General features: G+C 47.9%; 1 protein-coding gene across 2 annotated transcripts; it reads right to left on the minus strand.

Moving 5' to 3' along the window:
- Positions 1-5,677: 5,677 nt before the first annotated feature.
- On the minus strand, positions 5,678-21,481 carry OCIAD2 (OCIA domain containing 2). 2 transcript variants are annotated; one of them, XM_035704859.2, is made up of 7 exons: positions 21,347-21,481; positions 18,497-18,624; positions 13,791-13,887; positions 12,090-12,143; positions 8,401-8,448; positions 7,317-7,434; positions 5,678-5,858 (listed from the first exon to the last, which is right to left on the minus strand). In XM_035704859.2, exons 2-7 carry the CDS (start codon positions 18,560-18,562, stop codon positions 5,777-5,779), a joined length of 465 nt encoding a protein of 154 aa, XP_035560752.1. In that variant the 5' UTR covers positions 18,563-18,624; positions 21,347-21,481; the 3' UTR covers positions 5,678-5,776. The 2 variants fall into 2 exon arrangements, with proteins under 2 accessions (XP_035560752.1, XP_048948902.1); XM_049092945.1 differs by lacking the exons at positions 13,791-13,887; positions 21,347-21,481.
- Positions 21,482-21,676: the final 195 nt, after the last annotated feature.

Below are 21,676 nucleotides of genomic sequence, written 5' to 3' on the forward strand. Positions count from 1 at the left end.
GAAGAACGAGTCAAGGAGGCTGTGGGCACCTGGGTGGCTCAGTCGATTAAGTGGGTTGTGTCTACCCGCTGCTCAGGTCATGTGGATGAGGCGCTTGGGTGAAAGTCTTTAAAGTACCATCCTCAGCCTTAAGACTCGTGACCTGAAGAGAAGCTACCTGAACTGTTCATCCCCAATACTTGTTGGCATGACCTCCCCACTCCCATTCAGCAGGGGGACGTGAGCAGTACCTGCAGTCTTGCCCATAGCACTTCTGAAGTCCAACCAGCCTCACACCAGTTCTTCGTGAGGGCTTAGGCACATCCCCAGGGGCACACTGGTGCGTAGTCTTGCCTTTTCCATAAAGGTAGCTCATATTTGCAGTGGAGTGATTTTCTCAGCCTGCTTCTTGCCCATAGAAATCAGAGGTTCCAGGGCCTCTGTCTATACTATCCCTGTCCAAACTAACACAATTTTTAATTATTTTTTTAATATTTCAGAGAGCACATGTGTACATGGAGGGCGGGGGAGGGAGTCAGGGAGAGGTGAGAGGGGTAGGTAGAGGGAGAAGCAGACTCCCCACCAAGCAGGGAGCCCCATGCGGGACTCGATCCCAGGACCCGATCATGACCCGAGCTGGAGGCAGACGCTCAACCAACTGAGCCACCCAGGCGTCCTTTTAGTTTTTTAAACCTGTGGCATTCTGAAGTATCCACTTCTAATCCATTCCATTACAGGAAAGCCATAAGTTTGTTGGAGACCATCCCCCTCCCCCCCTTTTTAAGGAGGCTCCACACCCAGTGATTGGAGCCCAACGAGGAGCTTGAACTCACGAGTTCAACACTTAACCGACTGAGCCACCCAATGGCCCCAGAGACTTCGTTTTCTACACTGGGCTCCCTGTGAGGCTGATGAACAGCAACCCTGAGATTCTTCGAAACCTCGCACCGGGTCTACAGGGTTATGCCTGTAAGACCTATAGAGGGCCCTTGTGTGTCTGACATGTCCTATGAAGGAGGCACTGTCCTGTGCTCTTGAACAGAACTTTAGGCCCCACTTTGGGTTTGATCTTTGCCTGGAAGCCATTTCTTAGAATAAGTTTTGCTGGCTTAAGAAACTAATGAGCCTTTACATTGTCTACAGGTCACATTTGGAATAAGTTCATATTACGTCTCTTCTCATTTTAAACAGCTAGAAAAAGCCAGGTGTTGTCTTCAACACTGCCCAGAAGTCTTAGCCAGATCATGGGGTTTGTTAGGTATGTTTTCTATTCTCTGTGTTGGCTAAACTCTATACACCTCATTATCAAAATCTCTTCCAACTTCCAAGAACGTTTCCCTCTCTCTTCTGTGAGCCTTCCTGGACAGCCTCCTTGGAGGCTCGTTAAGCTTCTGCTAACACCCTACCCCGGCTTTTTAGGTTTTCACTAGCCATCTCCCCGAAGCCTTGCCGGCATCCATCTGCCCCGTGTTCCCTAGACCAAGGCCACGTGTTTTAGGTCTGTGCTAAGGCAGCACTTCACCTACAGCTGCCTGGTTGCTACGTTAGAATTTGATAGAAAAGCAGAATTGCTCTGAGCATTAGAGTAGGGATTGGGGCCGCCTGCGGGGCTCAGCGGTTGAGCACCTGCCTTTGGCCCAGGGTGTGATTCCGAGGTCCTGGGATCAAGTCCCGGTTGGGCTCCCTGCATGGGGCCTGCTTCTCCCTCTGCTTCTCTCTCTCTCTTTGTCTCATGAATAAATAAAATCTTAAAAAATAAAAGGGATCAGAGAGATTAGATCTCAGGCAACTGTGGAGCTGGTGGCTCGGTGTGCAGGCTGTTGGTCCTGCATCTAGTCTTGGGCCTGATCTGATGACCCTGGAGAGACCTAGGAGGAAGCACAGGGCTCTTCAGGCTTAAGTTTGGACCTGGCACACCTTCGTTCCTGCCTCATGTCTCGCCTACAGCAAGTCACGTGGACAAACCCAAAGTCAAGAGAAGCTAGTTTGCCCCACTCACGGTGGGAAGGAGATGCAAAACTACGTGTCAAGAGGCATAGCTGTAAGGAGAGGTAAGGATGAGGCTGGTAATCCAATCTCTAAGGCAGCTAAGGTGACCATGCTGCCCCCAAATACAGTGGCCGTTGGTTTGTATCTAGCTCACACAGACACCACATCACATCGAGGTAGAGCTGTTGATTCACACATCTTTTCTCCTCTATTTGCTGCTTTGAGGGCCAGGATGTACAAATACCCCTATTTTTTCTAGCACGTTGCCTTGCATATTGTAGATCTTGAAAAACATCCTATCGAATTAATGACTGAAGTCGTTCTGGGCTCTCACATCCTAAGGCCTGTGGTGACAGCCCTGATTTTCAAAATCAGCGAGGTATTCAGGGAGGTGCCTTCTTGCTCTTTCTTCCCCACCATCATTCTCCGGCCCTTCCTCTGCCATCACCTCCCCATCCCGACCCTCATTCCTGCCGCTCACATCTGGAGACGAGAGAGCCTCTCCTCCAATCAACCAAACTGCTCTTTGGGGGGGGGGGGGGGCGTGTTTTCCAATAAATTCTTCAAGACCATCCCTCAGTCGACCCAGAGTCTTCGGGCACTCACCATCAACGCCGCCCGTCCAGAAGCCGGAAGGGTGAATGGAGTATTTCCCAGGGCACTCGACACAATACTCACCTGTCGAATCACGCGTCTCAAAGTGCAAAGGCCCGAGAAGAGCGTCGTGAACTCGGAAAGAGCCAAGAGTGGAATGAGCTACCTTCAGGCTCAGAGCGACCAGCTGCGTGAGCCTAACAAGGGGAGGCGACTTCAGGATGGGTCATGTGGAAGCCTAGCCCAGGCCAGACGGGTGACACAATCACGTATTTTTGGGCTCCACCGAAAGTAGTAGTAATAGTGGTGGTGCTGGTGGTGGTGGTTCTGGTGCTGGTGGTGGTGCTGGTGGTGACAGCTAACGTCTGACAGCTACCGTCCCTCCCGGGGCTGTCGGAGCCGTGCTCTAGTGTGGCATTCTGTGAGTATTCGCTCATTTGATTGTCATGAACGCCCCATGGGGGAGCCTCCAGTGTGTCCACTGGGCACAGGAGGAAACGGAGGCCCAGGTGGCTGACTCCATGTGGGAAAGTGGTGGAGCCGGGGAGGAGCCCGGGGGGCTGGGGGGCCAGGGCGCTCCTGCTGGGACTGGAAAGAGAGGACAGTACGGACCTCTCCAGCCGTCCCCAGACCAGCATGCGACAGGCTGGACACCCCGCTCCAACGGTTGAAGACACTCAGAGGAACCTGCGCCCAATATTTAAAGCCCATTCTGTGAAAGAAGAATAAAAATCCTATTTCGGGGCAGCCCGGGTGGCTCTGCGGTTTAGCGCCTGCCTTCGGCCCAGGGCCTGATCCTGGAGACCCGGGATCGAGTCCCACATCGGACTCCCTGCATGGAGCCTGCCTCTCCCTCTGCCTGTGTCTCTGCCTCTGTCTCTATGTCTATCACAAATAAATAGATAAATCTTTAAAAAAAATAAAGTGGAAAGGTTTTGTTGGATGAACAGATCGCACTATTTGAAAATCGAGATGATCTACATGACATTTTCATTGTTTTAATCGAGTCACTCAAGATCTTTTATTACTTTCATAATGTTAACAGAAGATAGATAAGTCATCTATCCTGACAGCAAAAGACTATATTTGCCTAAGTGGGAATTTTAAGATACACAAGCATTATATACATCTTTTTTTTTTTTTTTAATCACGAAGGTGCTGCTTTCACGAGCTGATGACCAGTGTGGTAGTGTTGGTGACTTCTAAATGCCGAGAGACAAATGCCACTCCTTCGACACCTCTTCCTACAAGAAACAGACATCCTCCCCCAGATACGCGCTTCCTAATACATGCAATAGATAATGCAGCAAAATATTTGAGATTTGTTGGGTGACCTTCCAGGTTTTTCTTTATTGATTTCCTTTCACTGTGTGAAAGCAGAGATCACTGTGATAAAATGTTTCAATGAGTAACTTAGGAAAAGCCGAGAGCCTGAACAATAAATCCAGTCTGAGTCAGAAGAACGATGAAAATGTGGGCTGTGAGAACAATGAGCTCTTCACCAATCATAGATTCATCTTTTCCCAGTATCCCCAAGACTGATCTCAACATTAACTCCCTGTGGTTAGCAATGTGAAGATGATCCGATCCCCAGGAAATCAGGTTCTGTCTTGCAGGACATAAATGTGCCTAATTTTGAATTTTGGCCAATCACCGACAGAACCAAGGGTCACCAATGGCTAGTTGTCAGAGCCAGGCCTTCAGCTAAATCTGTGACGCTACGATGTTGGCTCTGGGTTCTGATTTACAGAAATAGGACTCTACCACCTCAACGACCAGAATGTGTGATATCAAGGAGACGAAGTCAAAATCACTCTATTTCAGACGCTTAATATTCACACAAAAATAAAAACTCCTATTTTTGGTATTTAAAAAAATATTTGGAGTGCCTGGGTAGCTCAGTCAGTTAAGCATCTGCCTTGGGCTCTGGTCATGATCCCGGGGTCCTGGGATCAAGCCCCACATCAGGCTCTCTGCTCAGCGGGGAGCTGGCTCTCCCTCTCTCTCTGCACCTCCCCCTTTTCACGTTTGTGCTCTCCCTCTGAAATATTTACTTTAAATCTTAAAAAATAAGCTAATGTTTTATATCAATTATTAACTTCTGTTGAGATTTCCCTTTTTACCTGCATAGTATAGATTTCAGGATGTATTAAGTAAAACACAAACACGTACACACGCTCACACATACGTACACACATGCACAAACCTAGTACATAAATGATGACACGTACATAAAGCATTTTCCTGAGAAAATGTCAAGATGCAAGGGCAATTTTCATGTACGGCTCAGACAACTTGCCATAAAACACAAGGTCCTAATGGAAGAGGTTGGTTGGTTGGCGGGCTGTTTTCATGCAAAAAACCTGGCAATAGGAATCCAACCCCTAGGGTTGGGTTGACTGCTTCTAAGCTCCTTATAGCCCTAAAAGCTTATCATTTCTATGAATTAATTCTTCCCGGGATTGTTCCCATAAACAAACTGTTCCTCGGGAGAGGAGACACAGTTTGGAAAGTTGTACATATTTATATACAGGCCACTAGCGGTACCTACAAGAACCCAGTTCTTTAGGGCCGACAATGAGCATGCATGCACCCATCAGCTAAACAAGTAATCTAAAGATGACAGGCTTTCCCAAAACTTTACCATACCGATGAGGAGAAAGTCATCTAGGTCACTAAAGGAACGTGGGCTCAGATTCCAACTCTTTCAAGGGAAACATTTTTTAAAAATTACATTAAAAATCTTAGTCTCTACATTTTAGAAAGCGCTTCTCAAACCTGTAAGACACAATCTCTCTTGCCCGGTGTTCCTATCTCTATACACATGGGTTTTCTGTGGGCCGTGACTTCCCAAGTTCCTCCCTACATTCATTTCCATCCTCTCTCAGAGACCTGAATACCCTGAACAAATGCAGAGTGAGAAAAAACGCATCAGGGAAGGCTCTAAGCTCTTTTCACGTAGCTGTAAGCAAGGGAAGGGGTGCCACGTAATTTCTTTTTTTGGTGTGTGAATGCTCCGGACATGTTCTCAAATAGCAGACAAACATATACCGCTTGGTTTAACTGAGAATCTCCCATGGAAAGCATTTCAAAAGAGTGAGAGGATCACAATGTGTCTGTTCCACTACACGTGTATTATTTTAAAGTACACTTGAAATTTTGAATGTGTTCAAATTCAGAGGTTGGAGAAACTCCAGAAGCCGTAGATACACGTTTAGGAAGCTGAAGGCTGGGAACTTCCCTTCTCGTATAATCCGTGCTTAATTTTGCATTCCTCACAGGTAAGCAGGCAGTGCCTAGAACGGAAGCAAAAACAGAAGTTTGTGCCTTGACCCTGGAAGGTCTAGTCTTCACACAACATCATTGGCTGACACTTTCTTTCTGTTCTTTGTTTGTTTGTCTGTTTTACAGAGAGCTTGAGTGGCGGGGGAGCAGCAGAGGGAGAGGGAGGGAGAGAATCTCAAGCAGACTCCATGCCCAGCGCAGAGCCCAACGTGGGGCTTGATTTCACGACCCCGAGATCATGACCTGAGCTGAAATCAAGAGTCAGATAGCTTAACCGACTGGGCCACCCAGGCGCCCCGGGAGACATTTTCTATGTTAAAGTCCACAAGCCTAATTTTTAAAAGAAAAATGGGAGCTGTTTTGTGGTTTGAGATGCCCCCAGAATTTCATCCAAAAAAAGTGCCAATAATGATCTTCATGTCCAATGTTCTCACATTTTTCACGCTGCCTCTCAAATAGAAGCCACTGTGACAAGTGAGGGTCTTTAGAGAACTGTGTCCCCACCATTAGTCCTATAAATACTCTTGCAGAAATAGCTATTCTATACTGAGCACTTCCTGCCAGAAATCATCATTTATACTCCTTAGCATGCCACGAAAACAGTCCCGATCACCATTCTCTACGGAGGAGAAGTCTGGAGACCAGGGAGTATCAGAGACTGGTCCGAGGTACTCTAACTGCAGAGGGAATGTCCTTAGCTCCCATGCTTCCTTTTTTTTTTTTTTTTTTCTCCCACGCTTCTGAATGAGAACCATGATACATAATAACCTAGGAGGGTCCCAAGAAGTCTTGCAGCAAAGAAGCCTGTTCACGTTCCGTGCGGCTCCGTGATGGCAGAAGCCACGTCTGCTGATGAAGATGTTCTTTAGAGACCTGCACTCTGCCCTGAACATGGTAGGTGCTCACGGAATGTGGAGCAAATGAACTAGGTAACTGAGTCATAATTATTATTGAAGTTGAACTGCAGCAGCTCAACAATTGAGAGTTAAAGAGGGTCATTTTCCCACAAATGGATATGCAGAAAATTGTTCAATGGTATGAGGCATGAAAGGGCCTTCGTTTGACTTTTTATGATTGTCTTCATTAAAATCCCTCAATCAAAAAGATCATGAACCTGTTGCAACTACATGGATGGAGCTAGAGAGTATTACGCTGAGCAAAACAAGTCCGTCAGGGAAAGACAGATACCATATGATGTCACTCATATGTGGAATTTAAGAAACAAAACAAATGAACAAAGGAAAAAAGAGAGACACCAAGAAACAGACTCTCAGCGCTAGAAGACAAACGGATGGTCCCCCAAGGAAAGGTGGGTGGGAGATGGGTGAAGTAGATGATGGGGATTAAGGAGCACCCATCATGAGCCTGAGTAATGTCTAGATTGTACACCCGAAACTAACAGAACACTGTACGTTAACTATACCAGAATGAAAATAAAAAACAATAAAATTTTTTAAAAAGTCACAAACCTGTTATGCCCTGGACCAAAGCCAGCCCCACGTAGCTGATCTTCAACGGAATGGAATTTACTCTGGCATACTCGTATGTACGATGCCTTCCCAAGGGCAAATCCCAAGATACCCGCAACTGCAAAAGCAAGGTAGGAAAGATCATTGAAAAGTTCAGAATCTCCCCCATTAATTATCTTCTAGAACTTTCTACAGGAACAGTAGTCGTATTTACACGAAAACTACCATGATAAATCAACCAACACAACCTCTGGGGATGAATCTCCCCATTAAAGAGCAGGATGGGGAAATGGAGACTTAGTGATGTCGTCACTTTTGAGTGGGTGGTCAGGGGAGAGCGGGACAGAGCAAGCGAAGGTGCTGTCTCAGAGACCAGCGGTAGAGGGAGACCCAGTTGGCAGATAAATGTCTGAGGCCACCAGGGAAGGAAGGGGTGGGGTTTGGGCTGTGGCTATAGGTAGCTTCCAAATTACTTGGCAGGAAATCCCTTACATTCTCTCTATGGGTTGGAGTAGGGGGAGCAATCCATCCTGCCTGCAGGGGAGAGAGGGCACGAGTCAGAGGGAACCTCCCAGGGGACAAACAGCCAACCTGCTCCTCCTGCTGGGAGTGACGGTTCAGGCTGTACACTGGGGTGCATCCTCCCTACACAAGAGGTCCATGTATCATGAGTGGAATAGGAGGAGGCCCCAAGTTTAGGGTCAGGGTATTACTACAAAGTCCCCGATTTTTAAGCCATTTCTCATTTGCTATGTCCATTACAGAAACTATTTTGAAAAGGCTAGCCAAAAGGAGAATTAAAACCCCCAATGGCTCCATCATTCAGAGGCTCTGCTGTCAGTTTCCTCTCGTTCATCCTCTTCGTCCAGGCTTTAAAAAGAGGCTTGTCGCAGCTGGAGGCCCTACTGCTCAGCCCTGTATCAGAAAGTGCTGAATGAACCAAGAACGGCAAAGTGACAAAAAACAGAGTCTGATCTTTCAGAGTCAACACAGGCAGTCGGTTAGCCTGACGTCCCTATCGCCAGTTGCTATAAACAGCTTTTAAAAAAATGAATCTTTTCTTTTTCGAACTTCTATGACTTACGTGCGACTTTGGGCAATGATCCAAATCTTGGGTTAGATGCTAAATAACCTAAGGAGCAATATATAAATACATTATTATTTCAGTTTATGACTTCAGGTTTACAAAGTATAAAGAGACCTTCAAAGTTTAAGATGTATAGATTCTCCATCTAAAGAGGTTATTTATTTATTTATTCATTCATTCATTCATTCATTCATTCATGAGAGACACACACACAGAGAGAGAGGCAGAGACACAGGCAGAGGGAAAAGCAGGCTCCCTTCGGGGAGCCCGATGTGGGACTTGATCCCAGGACCCCAGGGTCACACTCTGAGCCGAAGGCAGACACTCAACCGCTGAGCCCCCCGGGTGCCTGTGAAGAGGTGATTTTTTAAGAGTTAGAAGTCAATTCTTGATTGAGCTTAACTTGCAAATAACCATTTTTGGCAAGTAGCAAGTAATAGCTTGCCAGAATGTCTAGAAAAAAGAATATGAAACAGAAAATTCAAGTCTGATTTAAAGATATCGAGGTGGGGGTGTGTGGGGTGGCACCTGGGTGGCTCAGCTGGTTGAGTGCCACCTACTGGTTTCAGCTCAGGTCATGATCTCAGGGTCGTGAGGTCAAGCTCCACGTCAGGCTCCATGCTCAGAGCAGAGTCGACTTGGGATTCTCCATCTCCCTCTGCCTTCCTCCAGCTCTCTCTGTCTCAGTAAATAAATAAAATCTTAATAAATAAATCAAGATGTCAAGGCAGGGCTCCTGGCTGGCACAGTCTGTGGAGCATGCGACTCTCAATCTCGATGTGTAAGTTTGAGCTACACACTGGGTGTGGAGATGACTTAAAAAATAAAATATTTATTATTTTTTTATTTTTTCTTTTTATTTAAAAAATAAAATCTTAAAAAAAAAAGCTATCAAGGCAAAGGTGGGGCTAAGAACTTAGTTGCAGGCAACGAGGCATCGCCCCCTTGTTTTTTTAAGTAATTCAACAGAGTCCCAGTTTAGAGCTTCACAGTATATATCTAACTATCACAATTTTATTTTATTTTTATTTTTTTTCTATCACAATTTTAAAACAAAAACATTAAAATCTGTTGTAGGCAGGGCAGCCCGGGTGTCTCAGCGGTTTAGCGCCGCCTTCGGCCCGGGGTGTGATCCTGGAGTCCCGCATCGGGCTCCCTGCATGGGGCCTGCCCCTCTCTCTCTGTGTGTCCCTAATGAATAAATAAATAAAATCTTTAAAAAAAAAAAATAAAATCTGCTGTAGGCAGAGTAACAGTGTCCTAAAGATGTCCATACCCAACCCCTGGGAACTAGGAAGAAAATGGAATTAGGATTGCTAATCATAGCTTCAATATAGGAAGATTATCCTGGATTATTTGGGTGGACCCAATGTCATCAAGACGTATTCATCTCGAGAGTGGAAGAGGGAAATTCAGAGCCAGAGCCAAAGGAACTTGCCTCAGTGGTGCTGGCTTGCAGGCCGAGCAAGGGGCCACGAGCAGGGGATGTGGGGGGTCTCTAGAAGCTGGGAGGGAAGGGAGGCCCCAGACCAGCCTCTCCCCCACTCGCCCCGGGGAGGCCCGCAGCATTGCTAGCACTTTGATTTCTGCCCCCAGAGGCCTATTTTGGGCTTCTGACCTCCCAAACCGTGAGATAATAAACTTGTACTGTTTTAAGTCACTAACTAGGCTTGTGGGAATTTAGCAGCCATAGAAAACCGATACAGGAACCTGGAAAAGTACATGTGCACACATGCAGGAGACTGTAGATTTGAAACCCTTTGTATCTAGAAAACATCGTTCCGGTAGATGTTGGGGCCATACGTTTTTGTTGTCAGAAATGGTCTGACAACGGCTTGCTACTGATTGATGAATATACTTCTATAAACAGGCTCTCTTCCAGTTATAAAAATGAAATCCGGGCTCCTAGGCGGTGGAGTCAGTGGAGTAGCCAACTCTTTTTTTTTTTTTTTTTTTTTTTTTAGTAGCCAACTCTTGATTCTGGCTCAGGTCATGATCTCAGGGTCTTGGGATGGAGCGCCGTGTAAGGCTCCGGGCTCAGTGAGGAGTCTGCTTAAGGACTTCTCTCCCTCTCCCTCTGCCCATCCCTCCACTCATGATCTCTCTCTCTCTCAATTAAATAATTTTTTAAAAAGATTTATTTATTTATTTATGATAGAAAGAGACAGAGGCAGAGACACAGGAGGAAGGAGAAGCAGGCTCTATGTCAGGAGCCTGACGTGGGACTCGATCCTGGGACTCGAGGATTGCGCCCTGGGCCAAAGGCAGGTGCCAAACCGCTGAGCCAACCAGGGATCCCCTCAAATAAATAATAAATATTAAAAAATGAAATCATATTTAATAAATCACCTTTACAGACAAGAGTAATATTGAGTGAACGGGATTCTCCTATATATACGACATATGTGGTCTTTCAGACCCCAAAAAGAATGAGAACATTTTCCCTCACATTTACTGGGTATAAAACTCTTTTGAAAGTCCTGGTAATCAGCGGCCTTCAGGATGCTGGGCTGCAGCAAAGTCAGGCGCCTTCCTGTTACCTGGGCACCAGGCAGTGACTCTGGGGGGCCCTGGTAGACAGAGATCAAAAAGAAGAGGGCTACACAGGGAGAGTGGGAAACTCTAAGAGGCAGGGAGAGCCTATGGGGCAGATGCGGGGCGGCTGCTAGTTCTCTTGCTCTGTTGTTCAAGTTAGGGACTCGGGCACAGAGAAAGGCACCGCACCGGTTTCCCGTGCTGTAACAACTTAACTACAAACCTCGTGGTCTAAAGGAACATGGATTGGTTACTTTCCAGTTCTTGAGGTCAGAGGCTCCAAAGGGGTCTCACTGGGTGAAGCCAGCCCATCTGGGTGGCTTCACCAAAATACGGCACCCTGGATGCTTATAAACAACAGAAATTTAGTTCTCAGTCCCGGAGGCTGAGATCCAAGGTCAGGTGCCAGCCAGCATGGTCGGGTGAGGGCCCACTTGGGGTCACGGACTTCTTGTTGTCTTGTCCTGGGATGAAAGGGGCTAGGGAGCTCTGTGGGATCTCTTTTCCAAGGGCACTAATTCCCCTTTCCAAGGCTCCACCTCCCCTCCAAAGACCCCATCTCCTACCACCATCACCGTGGGTGTTGGGGCTTCAACATGTGAACCTGGAGGACACAAGCATTCGGACCAGAGCACTGGGTTAAACTCAGGGTATTAGCAGAGCCGAATTCCTTTCTGGAGGCTCTAGGGTCTCTTGCCTTTGCAGCTTCTGGAGGCCCAGCCACATCCGTGGACTCAGGGGCCCTTGCTCCATCTTCACAGCCAGCAATATTGAGCCGAGAGCCCTTCCCGAGCTGCCATCCCTCTGGTTCCATCTTCTGATCCACTCTTGCATTTTTAATGACACTTCTGATGACACTGGGCCCAACCTGATAAGCCAGATTTATCTTCTTAAGGTCGGCTGACGGACAACCTTAATTCTATCTGCAACTTTAATTTCCCTTTGCCACATAACCTAACATAGCCACTCATTCTGGAGATTAGGACATCTTCGGGGGGTGAGGAGGGGGACTTCATCTGAAAACAAGCAAAAACCTGCATAAATAAATCCTTCACCAAGAAACAAATGCCAGGGGCCAAAAAAGCTGTCCGGAGAGTCCGTGAAAACGGGGCTTTCTAAAGTTTAATTATGAAACAGATACAGAATCTTACCTTGGTGGACGAGCCCTTGGGTGGCAAGCATGCTCATGAGGGAGAAAGGCAGGGCTGTGAAAGAAATAGGCCCTTCAATATTGCAATTTTAAAGCTTGGCACCTCACCCAGAAGTCAGGGGAAATTAGTCTGCGTGTTTTTCCCTCCCTCTCTTATCTACCTTGGCGACGAGTTTTCAGTCATTTGTTATTATACTTTCTCAACAAATATTTATTAAACACCGCATGCAGAATTTTCTTGAGATCTGCCCCAGTCACTCAACCCGAAACACAGGTTCGGTGTGACAACCTAGCTACATGCCCCTCCATCTCCAACATCCACTTTTACTGAATGCCCACAGTGCACCAGCCTCTCGGTGTGTGCGTGCACACTTAGCTGTGTCTTGTGAAATGTTCAATCCTACATTAAAAAACCCAGCATAAATAAATAAATAAATAAATAAATAAATAAATAAATAAAATAAAATAAAATAAAATAAAATAAAATAAAATAAAAAAAAACAGCACAAGAAAGCTCTTTATACCCTGTCCAGGCCCGTGCCTACCTTTGGTCTTGAATGACTTGACTTGGGCCAATTGACTTGGCCGCACAATTCGGATCTGCCTATTTTCTGAAGATTACAAGATTATCACATTCCTGTTAAACACGGGGTGGTGCTGGGCTATGATTTTTTAAAGCAGGCAAGTTAGTCTGGCCAAGGCGTATCCAGTTCTATCAAAATGCAGCCCTCGTTCCAAAAGAGTAAGAGAGCTGATAAACATCAAGCTCTTCCTAGCAACCAAGAAAAATCGAACAGCAACCGATTTCTCCCCTCTCATCTACCTGATGGTACTCGAATGGGTCACACTGAAATGTTACTTTGCTAGCACTTAGCTAAGTTACTGATTCATAGGTGCAAACATTTTTTTTAAAAACCATGGATTTCTGGGAGCGCCATCAATAATGACAATAATGTATGGTGACTATCAAGTTCTCAAGTGTCACTTCCCAAACGATCGACCCTGAACTTGAACGATCTGAGAAATCACAAAGTGCATTTCCAAGTATAAATCATCCCCGTGCTGCAGAACACGGGGGGCTAGATCTGTGGGCCTATCCTGACATTTTCAAATGACAAATCGTGAATTTTTTTTTAAATTGGAAGAGACTTGAACACACAGCATGAATTCACACCCTTGTCTCTGTGAGGCGGGCCTGGCGAGAGGAAGGGAGTCAGCAGGAAAGGTCATTTCAGAGCCTTCGAAGAGAAGCAGCCGCGGAATGTTGGCACATTCTTCACTCATCCCGCAAATGTTCAACAGGGGATTTCTCCAGGGGCCGCATGGGCTTGGCTCCGGGGTGAAGCCCTGAGCCTGACATCGCTCCTGAATCCAGAGGAGGGGAGAGTCTAGCGAAACCCAGGAAGGTCGAATCTTTCAAGAAATTCTAAATAGCACTCTTGGGATGTGTCCTGGGCCCCCAGAGAAGAACAGGTCCCGAGTGTGCCTCACTTCTGGCTAAATGGGGGAAGGTGCTCCGGACTCCGATGCCGTCTGGGCCCCGAAGAGGATCTCGGCGGGGTTTGCCTCTACACAGCCCCCCGACGTGGCTGTTCTTCAGGGGGAGCTGGGCAAAGGCCCCACTCGGAGGTGAACCATCCCCAGAATTCTACCGTGACACGTGGGCAGTTTGTTAACAAAGAGTAAGAGGGGACGCAATTACCTCTCTTCCAGAAACTTTCTTCTTGACATTCTCGGATAATCTTGGAAATCTCTCCCCTGTGGATGTGCAGTTTTGATTTTGGACAGAATAACAGGCTCTGTAAGGAAAGGTACACGGTGAGCGGACTGGGGTTGTTAGCACGGCGTCTGCTCTGTTTGCCCCGGAGGAGGGAGGAGGGAGGAGGAGGAGGATGGGGGAGGAGGAGGGAGGAGGAGGAGGAGGGAGGAGGAGGGGGGAGGAGGGATGAGGGAGGAGTGGGAGGAGGAGGGAGGAGGTAGGAGGGAGGAGGAGGGATGAGGCAGGGGGAGGAGGAAGGAGGAGGGGGAGGAGGAGGGAGGAGGAGAAGAAAGGGGGAGGAGGAGGGAGGAGGGAGGAGTGGGAGGAAGGGGGAGGAGGAGGGAGGAGAAGGGATGAGGAGGAGGGAGAAGAAGGGGGAGGAGGAGGGAGGAGGGAGGAGTGGGAGGAAGGGGGAGGGGGAGGAGGAGGGGAGGAGGAAGGGGGAGGGGGAGGGAGGGAGGGAGGAGAAGGGATGAGGGAGGAGGAGAAGAAGGGGGAGGAGGAGGGAGGAGGGGAGGAGTGGAGGAGGAAGGGGAGGGGAGGGAGGGAGGGAGTGGGAGGAAGGGGGAGGGGGAGGGAGGAGGAGGAGAGGAGAAGGGATGAGGGAGGAGGGAGAAAGGGGGAGGAGGAGGGAGGAGGGAGGAGTGGGAGGAAGGGGGAGGGGAGGGAGGAGGAAGGAGGGAGAAGGAGGGAGGAGTGAGGAGGAGTGAGGAGGAGTGAGGAGGAGGAGGGAGGAGGGGGGAGGGGGAGGAGGAGGGAGCAGCATGGGGAGGGCTCCTGTCTCTGTCCACACAGCTCACTCTGCTTGCAAATGCTCCTCGCTCCCTTTGCCTGCCTCAGTGTCCCTAAGACCCAGGCTGGTGCTGCCTCCTGGGTGACGAAGAGATTTCCCCTAAAGCACACGGTACACAGCTGGGATCCCATTCCGAGCAGGGCGCTCCAAGGTAGCCACGTACAGGTGCCGTCTCCACTCACCCATTTATACTCCCCAACGCAGTTTTGGGCTACGAACTCCTCAACGGATTGCTTTTAATTTGTCTGCATACGCTGCTTTCTATCTTCTCAGGGTTTGTTTTCTGGTTTTTTACACATTTTTAAGTGCTCTGCCCGTAGCTTCGTGGAACCAGTGACACGGTTGACACGATCGTTTTTACTAGACCTGCAGTAGCCTTTTGCTCACGTCAATACGCTACACGCTGGACTGACCGCCGTCACTCAGGCCCCTCAGGATGCTCACTCACGCTCACCTACATTTTCCCTTCTCACCCCCCCAACCCATCGCTGCCATTCTGGGGGGTTGACGTGCATCATTTGTTGGTACCCGTTGTTGCAAGACGTTCATTGCTGCGGGTGCACGCATCTTTCTTAGGCAAATGGCTTTGACTTCTATATATCATTTTGCTTAAAAAATGGTTTCAACTCAGCTCTGTGCTTTTCAGATCCACCCGTGTTGCTCATACACCCAGTTCCGTGTCCTCACGGCCGGTCGATTCTCCAGCAGGCCTCCAAGTCCCCACCGACACACATCTCCTTACAGTCAGTGCCCCTGTGAGAATGTCTTCAGGTACAAACCCAGAAGCAAAATATAGGATGCATGTATTCCTCATCTGACAAAGTCCTTTTATTATTATTATTATTATTTTTACAAAGTCTTGCTAGAGTTCTCTCCCCGGTGGCTACGTCACTAACCACTCACAGCAGCAGTGCCTGAATGTTCGGTGCCTACAGAGCCTGTCTAGGAGCTGTAAGCTGGATCCTTAGCAGATTAAAGAACAGATTTTTATTTTTTTATTTTTTTATTTTTTATTTTTTACTTTTTTTAAAGAACAGATTTTATAACATTTGGCATTAACCAGTTTTCTGAATTTCGACAGTCTAATCAGTATAATGTAATATTTTCTTCTCATCTGCGTTTCTCTCATAAACTAATGTGTTTGAGAATCCACCTATTTTTCAGCCAGAATGCCCTTCTTCTAGAATGTTCGGGCAATCCCTCAACTGCCTGGGTTGTCATCTTGCGTCACACAGAGGCTCGGTACTTTTTCATGGTGCTAAAATACACAAAACAGAATACTTACCATTTTAACCATTTTAATGTATACAATCCAAGGCACTAAGTACATCCACAGGGGCTGTACAGCCGCAACCCCCTTCCAGTTCCAGAACTTTCTCATCGCCCCAAAAGGAAATTCCATATTTATTAAGGGGTCTCGCCTCATTCCTTGCTTCCCCCCGACCCTCAGCAACCTGACATGCTCATCTGTTTCTGTCTCTATGGATTTGCCTACTCTGGATGCCTAAGTGGCATCATATACATACCATATGGTCCTTTTCGTGGCTGTCTTCTCTCCCTGTGCATGTTGTCAGGGTTCATCCATGTTGTAGCAGGTGTCACTAATTCATTTTTTTTTTGTGTCTCAGTAATATTCCCTTGAATAGATATACCACTTTTTTTTTTTTTTTTTTTTTTTAAATCCAGTCACCTACTGATGGATATTTGAGTCATTCCCACCTTTTGGCTATTGTGAATAGAGCTGCTCTGAGCATGGATGCGCAACTTTTGTTTGAACACCTGTTTTCAATTCTGCGGGGCCGTCCGGTAATTCTCTGCTTGACTTGCTGAGGACCTGCCAACCAAACTGTTTTTTCCTCAGCAGCTGCACCATTGTACGGTCTCCCCAGCAAAGTATGAGAGTTCCAGTCTTCCCACATTCTTGTCGACACTTCTCATTTTCTCTTTTGTTTCCGTTCTTTTCAAATTAGCACCTTAAATTTTTTTGGATATAAATTTTTTGATTAATTTAAGCGAAATGGACTAAATTGTCTCTGTTTTTTTTTTTTTTTTTAAAGATTGTATTTATTCATGAAAAACAGAGAGAGAGAGAGAAAGAGAGAGAGGCAGGGACACAGGCAGAGGGAGAAGCAGGCTCCATGCAGGGAGCTCCACATGGGACTCGATCCCGGGTCTCCAGGATCAGATCCTGGACTGAAGGTGGTGCTAAACCACTGAGCCACCCAGGCTGCCCTGTCTCTGTTTATAATTATGGTAACGCTAGTGATTGTGAAATGGTATCTCACTGTGGTTTCGATTTGCATTTCCCTAATGACCAGTGACATTGAGCATCTATTCATTTGCTTGTTGGCCACTCACATAGTTTTCCTTGGAGAAAAACCTATTTAAGTCCTTTGCCCATTTAAAAAAAATTGGGCTGTCTTTTTGTTGTTGAGCTGTCAAAGCTCTTTGTGTATTGTGGATATTAGGCCCTTATTAGATAGGTGATTCAAAAATAATTTTTTTTCCCATCCTCTGGGTGGTTCATTTTTTAAAAACAAGTTTTATTTCATTGGTTCCTCACTATACAAGTCACACTTGTATTTCTTTTTTTGTGAATTATTTACATAAGATCTCTGTCATTTACCTCTTGGACTTTAATGTTTTTCTTGGGGCGGAGCTCTTTGGCTTTTGTGTTTTGCCTTGTCTGATTTTGCCAGTGTTTGTTTTTGGACTCTTTGTAGTACTTTCCCATCGTCTAGGTACCACTGTACCAAGCACTTTATATTGCACGATGACAGGGTGGTAGGACCCCTTGGCACCTATGCCTTCGGAGTTGTATAAATAGCTTGAGTAGGTAACCTTTGTCTTCTTTCTTTACGACTCCCCACAGCACAGCACACAGATGACAGTGGTCAGAGAAGGAACTCTCCACTTACCTTTGTTCCTCAGCAAGCACTCCTTATCCCAGTGTAAATACCTCTTCTTGGTTCTGCCTATGGCTGTGGCAAACGTAGGGAACGCCTCCCTCCCTCCTCTGTCCCAAACATACACCTATATACACGTCCAGGATCAGGGATCCAGATGATGACAATAGCTGTGAGTCCTGAAGTCAAGCCTGATGCTGCCGCACGGTCTCCCCAGGGGAGCTCTGGTGCTCCTTTCCTGTACAGCCATAAATGTTTCATGGTTCTCTATTTCACAGAGGCAACTCGGGTGTCAGAATTCTTTTCCTTATGACTTGCTATCATTTGTCTGTTTGCTTCTCCTAAACTTTGCTCCTTTAATACCACCTCCTTCATTAAATTATTTTTAGCTGGAAAAGTTGACACTAGAGAACATGAACTCCGTTTACCATCACGATACTTAATCTTTGCTTTATGTTTGTGGCCCCAAAACATATAATATTCATTCTTTACACTTTGAAAGACTGTGCCCATGTTAACACTAGGGTTCTCAATCTGATTGCTAATTTAATTTATTTGTTAGGGAATAGCGGTCAGCAGCATATACTTAGTATGATTAGCCTTGGCAACAAAAATGTAAAAAACAAGAATGATGTATCATCCTGTCAGATTCAGTTAAGAGTTTTGCTCTGCTAAACGAAATTTCTCCAGTCACTGACAGCCTACGTAAGAGCGAGTTAGGCTAGATTCTGAGCAGGGAAGAGTAAAGAAAGGATTTTACAAATTAAAATGTAAAAGGCTCTTTTTCAAGGAAGCTAAAAAAATACTTTCCTTCCCCATCCCATTATCTTTGAACCCACCCAACAACGTGCCAGGCTGAAAAAAAGCAAGGTGACCATTCAAGGATGAGGCTTAAGGAACGTTATATGATAGTCCTCTTCAGTTGGCAGACTTCCGAATTAAAAATATACCTGCTTGCTTGGTGGTGGCAAATGGGGGCCTTTATCTTGGTTTCCATGAGTAGACATTGAAGCCATGATGCCTTCGTCTTTGCTTCTCTTCTGGTTGGGTGTACTCAGCTTACTCGTTGACCCAAGGCCTAAGGAAAGTAGAAAGGAGTCACTATGCTGTGGCTAAATTTCATATCAACCTTAAAAACAACCTTAGTATCAATTCACCAAATTGGAAAACTTGTTTTCATTTTGTCATCAGTCTTCATCTGCCACCATCTGCAAACTCACGTCCATTTTTTTTTAATTTATTCATGAGAGACACACACACACACACACAGAGGCAGAGACACAGGCACTCACTGTAGGAGTAGGGGGAGAAGCAGGCCCCATGCAGGGAGCCTGATGTGGGACTCGATCCTGGGACTCCAGGATCACGCCCTAAAGGTAGGGGCCGAACCGCTGAGCCACCCAGGGATCCCCTGCAAACTCACGTCCTAATGCTTCTCCCCCACTAACACACACAAATTAACTCACTATGGTGACGGATCAGGTTTAGAGTGAAGTGACACACTATGCACAGTTTTACTACTTAAAAAAATTGTGTCCTAATCAAAGTTTTAATTCATTACAAGGTCACTAACCACAACAAATGCTTATTGAGTGTCTACTCAATAAGTAGACACTTATTGTGTCTTGTGTGTCGGGCCAAGGAACACAAAGATGGATAAGGGAAAATCAGTGCTGCAAGAGCTCCTGGTCTAAAGGGGAATATAGACAAGTCGGCAGTTACCCAACATGCAAGGGGCTCCCTTACAGCTTTGTACAGGGTATTAAGGAAGGAGAAGAAGAAAGGTCTATTCTCTCTGGTCATTTTTTTTTTAAGATTTTATTTATTTATTTATTTTTTTCAGGAGAGATACACAGAGAGAGGCAGAGACACAGGCAGAGGGAGAAGGAGGCTCCATGCAGGGAGCCCGATGCGGGACTCGATCCCAGGACTCCAGGATCATGCCTTGGGCCAAAGGCAGGCGCTAAACCGGTTGGCCACCCAGGGATCCCTCTCTGGTCAATTCTGAAGGCACTAAAGACTTAAGACTCTTGAGCTTTCAAGGGGTAGATGGACTCCAGAGACAGGAAGATCAGTTTGGAAGGTGCTGTAATAGTCCAGCCAAGGACCTGAAGAGACCTGAACCAAGACCCTGGGGAAGGATAAAGATGATAAACTTGTGCTTGGAAGTGTTGGATTTGGGTGCCTGTGGGGTCATGCATTGGAATCCGCCAGTAGGAATTAGAATATTTGATCATTTGGGTCTGGAGTTACAGATTAGGGACAGGCAGGGAACAGGAGTTTTGGGAGTTGCTGTCATAAAAATGATAGGTAAAGCGAGAAACACGAATACAATTGTCTACAAAGAGTGCTGGAAAATGAGAACATTGAGGCCGAGGGAATACCGACAAAAGAAAAACAAAACAAACAGGCCAAGGCAAATGACTGAGAAGGAATAGTATATTCCTTATTACACTATTATAATAGGGAACAGAGGAGTGGGAGTTTCTGAAGGAGAAAATGAATTATTGGTACCACATGGCTCAGAAGAGTGATTTGGCAAGAATGGGCATATTTCCAGGTGGACCATGGACCCTCCCTGCCCCACCCGGCTCCAACGATGGCCACTGCACTCTGCTGCCCCCGCCTCTTGGACTACCACCAACTCCCCTGCACAGTGACAACCTTGTCACACACGATTCTGTTTCCCACTCAACTGCCAGGCATGTGAACCAAGGGGACCATTAGCTGGGCAGGGTTTAACCTCAGATGTGTTGTTATAGAGGCAGCCTGCGGATGCCCTACACTGGAGAGGCCTGGAGTCAGAGGCCTGAGTTCAGGTCCTGACTCTACTCTTGCTAGCTCTGTGCAAGTTTTATTTTTTTATTTTTGTTTTCTTAAGATTTTCATTTATTTATTTGACAGAGGGAAAGTGAGGGGGAGGGAGAAGCAGGCTCCCCAGCGAGCAGGGAGCCCTATGTGGAGCTGGATCCCCAGGTCCTGGGATCATGACCTGAGCTGAAGGCAGAGGCTTCAACCGACTGAGCCACCAGGTGCCCCTGGGGCAAGTGATTTAATGTGTCTGTGGCCTCAGCTTTCGCACCTGTGACGAGGAGGTAATGCACAGAGCGAGGGGCTTGAGGGGCTGTTGCAAGGATGAGGGATGAGGACGGGGGACTGAGGTCCATAAAGCCCCAGCTCAGTGCCCTGCACGGGGGAGCACGAGCAGCTGTCACATTGACCCTATTTCTTGCTGATCTCCAGGAAGTCTGCGCTGGCCTTAAGTCCTGTTAGATAATCTCGGCTCAGGCGGCAGGTCTGCCGCTGCCTCAGATCCGGGGGCAAAGATCCCGGGCTCCGGCGGTCAGGCCCCCTGGCGCCCAGGGAATCCCCAGCCCACCCGAGCAACCCTCCGGGAAGGCCTTGACTCCTGGGGGCAGCTCCCACCACCAGGCCCGTGTCTGGCTTTGGGGTCCCTCTACTTTTTCAGTGGTTGGGGCTGGACTTCCGACCCCCGGGCAGGGGGGCTGGGGGGGCCCCCCGCAGCAGGACGCGGGCTCAGGTCACAGCGGAGGGAGTCAGCCCGCAGGAGTCCGCCGTCCCCAGCCTGAGGCCACCTGCACGACCCCAAACCCCTCCCCCCCCGCACCCCCACCCGCCGAGCCAGGCCCCGAGGGGTTAGCAAGGGGCGGACTCCGGATCCCCCCCCCACCCCCGCCCCTGGGGACCCGGGCAGTAGAGCGAGAGCACCCCCTCCGCCCTCCCCCCCCCCGCCCCCAGCTCCCCGCCGTCGCTCCCGCCGGGCCCCGGGGATGCCTCACCTGCTCAGGTGCGGATCCCGGACCAGCCGCGCCGAGCCGCCGCGACCGCAGCTGCCGCGGGACCCGCCGCCTCCCCGCGCTCCGCCCGCCTGGCCCGACTGCCCTCCTCCCGCCTCCCGCCTCCCGCCTCCCTCCTCTCTCCCTTCCTCCCTCCTCCCCCTCCCTCCTTCCTCCTCCTCCCCTCCCCCATCCTCCCCTCCTCCTTCCTCCCCCTCCCTCTCTCCTCCTCCCCCTCCCCCTCTCTCCTTCCTCCTCCCTCCTCTCATCCTCCCTCCTCTCTCCCCTCCTCCTCCTCCCTCCTCCTCCCCCTCCCCCTCTCTCCTTCCTCCT

This window comes from Canis lupus, chromosome 13, assembly GCF_003254725.2.
Source record: "Canis lupus dingo isolate Sandy chromosome 13, ASM325472v2, whole genome shotgun sequence".
NCBI classification, from domain to species: Eukaryota; Metazoa; Chordata; class Mammalia; order Carnivora; family Canidae; genus Canis; species Canis lupus.

What these genes read in the sequence shown, in the direction of transcription:
- OCIAD2 (XM_035704859.2), bottom strand. Translation starts at nt 18,562, where the DNA reads ATGGCTTCAATGTCTACTCATGGAAACCAAGATAAAGGCCCCCATTTG. An exon ending in TGCCACCACCAAGCAAGCAG is followed by an intron (nt 13,888 to 18,496) that starts GTATATTTTTAA and finishes CTTTCCTTACAG; the next exon opens with AGCCTGTTATTCTGTCCAAA. An exon ending in ATCATTGCCCAAAGTCGCAC is followed by an intron (nt 7,435 to 8,400) that starts GTAAGTCATAGA and finishes TTGCTTTTGCAG; the next exon opens with TTGCGGGTATCTTGGGATTT.